This window comes from Protobothrops mucrosquamatus, unplaced genomic scaffold, assembly GCF_001527695.2.
Source record: "Protobothrops mucrosquamatus isolate PMUCROS unplaced genomic scaffold, P.Mucros_1.0 scaffold3278, whole genome shotgun sequence".
In the NCBI taxonomy this organism is placed as follows: Eukaryota; Metazoa; Chordata; class Lepidosauria; order Squamata; family Viperidae; genus Protobothrops; species Protobothrops mucrosquamatus.
Window position 1 is genome coordinate 124120 of NW_015389269.1, and position 4183 is coordinate 128302.

A 4183-nucleotide genomic window follows, 5' to 3' on the forward strand; every position below is an offset into this window, starting at 1 on the left:
GCATGAGAATAAGCCCTGAGGTCTCTAGTAACCCCCATGTAAGGCCCCAATTGGCCTGGTGTGTGTAGATATGATACCCTGAGATATTAGACATAATTTATCTCTTCAGACTCTCCATTTAAATTCCTAGTGGTAGAAAAACGAATGAAATATGTATGAAATAATTCTCATAAAACTAAACGGTGGAAAAGTCTTAATTCCTTATATCTGGCTCCAGCAGTGCCTTTGCTTATTTTTGAGTTGTCTCTTGGACAAAACGTACCATGCAATAAATGTGAGGCTGAACCCTGTGGGTGAGGTTGCAATGTGACTACACAAAAGAGCTTAGCATTCCAAAACAACATGTAGGTCAGACAACTCTTCCCCCTAACATAGTTTCTCTGGGCAAAACCGGTGTCACTCTCCTTCCTTCCATTTCATTTGTAAAAGTTGACCAGATGGGTCACTGAAATTCTCTACCCATGACAGACTATGTGAGTACTTATCACACACCCCTTCATCTTGGCTGACACTTCCTTTTTTGCTCCCTGGTCCAGTTTCCATTGCCGGGTGAGGTTACCACATTCGTCCTGGTGCCAGGATCTGACCTCAGTATTTAGAGTTGGGTCCAAAGACTTTTCAAAATCCCTCCCAAATTACGGTCCTGGGGAAGGAGAATTTTCCCCCCAATAATATCTTAAGGGCATTGCAAGCCTCCTGGGACATCTTTTCTTACAATTTAGTTGAAGTATAAAAAACCACCAGGATTGCAGAACCTTGAAGAGATCATGGTTGTATAAAAACACAATAACAGGACATTCAAGAACCAATTTTGGACATTTAAAAAAAATATCTACCCAGGAGAATTTTTTCAAAATACTTTTTCCTTTTAAAAAGATGAAATAACTAATTTTATAAAGTTGAATGAGAACTGGTGGAAAAAAGTCAGCACTCACAAGGCATTTTGAAATAGACAGTGGTTAATCTTTTTTCTGGAGCACTATTCCAGAAACTCAGTTTTTTCCTCCTAAGCCGCCACAAGGACTTCAACAGTGTTGAAACAGGTTTATTTTTCTTTTCTTCTGTCTCTTCATCCATCTTCACAACCACCTTGGTCACTAATGTAACTCTTCTAGGGTTAAAGTTCTTCAGAATCCGAGACTAGCATTTTTTAAAAGATGATCCAGGAGCCATGAGGACTAAAGGAGATATTTTCCCAAATCACTTAGAAAATGGTATTTCTGAGTTGTGTTTGACATTAGCAGTAAAAAACTGCAGTTACATAATATTATCATTTAATACAACTAACAATTCTTGGAATCATTTCTATTTTCAAAATACATTTAAGTCATATTTGCAGTTTGTGTCTCATCATTTAAAGCATTATTAAAATGCTTTATTTCATTGTAAAACAACAACTTTAAAAATTAGAAACTGTGTAAGGGAAAAAGATGTCCAGTCGAAGCGGGGAATAAACAAAATGGAGACTGCTTTAGAAAGAAGGTTGTAGTTTATTGAAAAGCAGAGCCAGACAGAAAGATGACTCTGGGAAAACTGACCACATGTACTAGGGAGTGGTGGGTTTTTATACCTTCTTGAGCTTTTGTTTGGAGTTGTTCCTGTGGCATGAACTTTGACCTGAGTCTGGGTGTGCCTTTCTTGTATTCTGATGGTGTTGGGTTAATCCTATTATGTCCCAAAGGTCATGTCTTTTAGAATTTGGGTGGGGTATGTAGATTTTAAGGGCCCTAATCTCATCAGCTTCTAGCTTCTTGGTTCCAACCTTCCTGAATGGATTAATTCATCTGCATTTCTAAAAGCTGGTTTCTGCTGAGTTTTGTGGCTGGGGGGAGGGAGACGTTTCTGCCTTTTTAAAGATCTTCTCCATTATTCCTTTGGAGAAATATATTCTGCCTATTTAATATTCCCCAAAACATTTCTTCCTCTGGATTCTTCCCACAGTACTCTCTGAGCTTAATTGTTTTCTTCCAGACATTTCATTACCCAAACTTGGTAACATTATCAGTGCTAGTAAGGAGTGGGGTTTGCTCTCAATTTATATTCTAGTGGCTTGCCCTTTCATTGTTGGTTTGAGTGGTCTTGCTTGTGCTTTGGTCGGGATGTTTACTGTTAGCTTGTTTGGCAGTTCCTTGATTGGGGTATTGTCTCTTGATTTGTTTGTCTGATGTTAATCTTGGAGTTAATCTATGGGCATCTGGATATTGATTGCTGGTGGAGAGGTGTTTTGGTCTTTTCCCTTTTTGACTTGTTGATTGTCTCTTTTGAATAGTATATATTGTTTATGTGTCTTTTGATGGCTAATTTGCCAGAGTGCCAGGTTTCCAGAAAGAGTTCTTAACCCACTCCAGCCCTCTACCTATCAATCTACTTTGTTCCTCTCATTTTTTCTGGTAAATCAAGGTGACAGATTTTTCTTAGAGAAGATAGAGGATTCTTAAGAGGGCCCAGACCACATTCGTGTCTAAGGTTCCAATAATATTGCTAGGTACTGAGGCAGAGCATTCCCCATCACATTCAGAAACCACCTGGATCTAACTGGCACAAGGATGGACTTTTTGTGACAGAACTTACCCCTTCAAGAGTTATAGCAGCTACTAATCTCAACGGAGTGATCTGGGACCCTGGAGTTACAGAAAGCTTCTCAAATTTCCGACCACCAGCTCTAGCCAATTGAAATATCAAATCCAGACTATGCCCTACCACATGCATGGGATCGGATTATCAACTGGAAAAGTCCACTGTTGTCATGTGAGGAATGACATCCCAAATCACTTCTCACTGGGCAACTTCAGCATGGACAAGAAATCTAGGATGGACCTTTGTGAGGGCAGATTTCATTGTGACCAGTTCAGAAAGTCACAATGTGGGGAAGGGGAGTAGATCACACCCTTATGCTGTCCTAGTTATTCAGAACACTCATTGGTATTATAACACTGAATGCTTTGCTGAGCAACTACAGGTCATCCTCCTTTAGCAACCACCACTGAGGTTGGCAACTCTGTCATTAAGCAAAGCAGTGGCTAAGTGGGAACTCAAGTGATGGCAACTGTGCCTGTTTGCTCTCTTGCCCTCTCTTTTTCTCTTCTGCTCTGCAAAGGGGAAAAGAAAGAAAAACAGGACAGAGAACAACTGTAACGGCACTCATGTGACTGGAGGAGGTTGAAAGGGTCGTAAATGGTTGTAAATTGGTTGTAGATTTATTTTTTCAGCACCGTTGTCTCTTCAGTTGCTGAATTAGTGGTCATTAAGTGACTAATGTTGGTAATTGGGACTGGAATTTCCCTTGCTTAGCAATGTCAATTCCAGCAGTTCCAAGTTGTCATCATTAAGTGAGGAGATTGTGGGTTGCTAAGCAAGGACCTCATGGGACTATGACTTATGACTTGGTGCCAGTTTCCCTCTTTGGCTTTGTTTGTGGGAAGCTGGAAGGGAAGGAGGTAAATTAGGATCATGTGATGGGAGACAGGGCAATCGGTGGAAATCTGGGCTGGCAGCTGAGCACCTAGATCATTGTCAGAGTCCCCAAAGAAATGTATTCTCTTCTCTTCCTATGCTCTATTTGCCTTTGTAACCATTCTTTGGGGCCTGCCATTCTGTTGGGCGGGGGGATGCTCTGGGATGTCTTACAATGTCTTGCTGCTGTGCCCTTCCCTCAGGAGAAGGAATGCATCTCCCTTATCTGGATGATAGTTGGTGCTTAGAGCCAGAAGGAAAGGAAAGCGAGAGAGACCTTGAAAACCCCCCCCATGGAGCCAGTACCAAAACATTATGCCACCTGTGGATTGGCTGGAATTCGAATGGACACTGGGACTCTGGGGGGTGGAATAATAAAAATTGCTTTTAATATGTTATTTGTGCGGGTTTCCCCCCCAGATCTCGCCTTGCCATCCCTGCTGTCACTAGTCTCTAATAAAAATTCCTTTTGAGATAATGCCTGTCTCAAGAGTTCTGCTTTCTTGGGAGGCTTAGTTGAGCTGGGTCCTTACAATCATGATCGTGTGAGGTGCTGCCAAAGACTGAATTTCAAGGACTGGACGTAACTATCACTCATTCAGTGCTGTTGTAACTCCAAACAGTCGCTGAGGACTACTTATAATGCATTCAAGTTAATCTCCAATTGTTGTCTGATGTGAAGAGAACTTTTCAACATGGGGCTGCAATACATGGGCTGCATCTGACTTGG

The 4183-nt window shown here is 41.3% G+C and overlaps 1 protein-coding gene across 1 annotated transcript in view; it reads right to left on the reverse strand.

The window, feature by feature from the left end:
* LOC107297389 overlaps positions 1–4183 on the reverse strand; it is a 44988-nt gene that overhangs the window by 15103 nt on the left and 25702 nt on the right. Inside the window, exon 7 of the mRNA XM_029286304.1 lies at positions 2572–2662. Within this exon, the coding sequence (XP_029142137.1) occupies positions 2572–2662 (91 nt within the window). The remainder of the gene's footprint in view (positions 1–2571; positions 2663–4183) is intronic.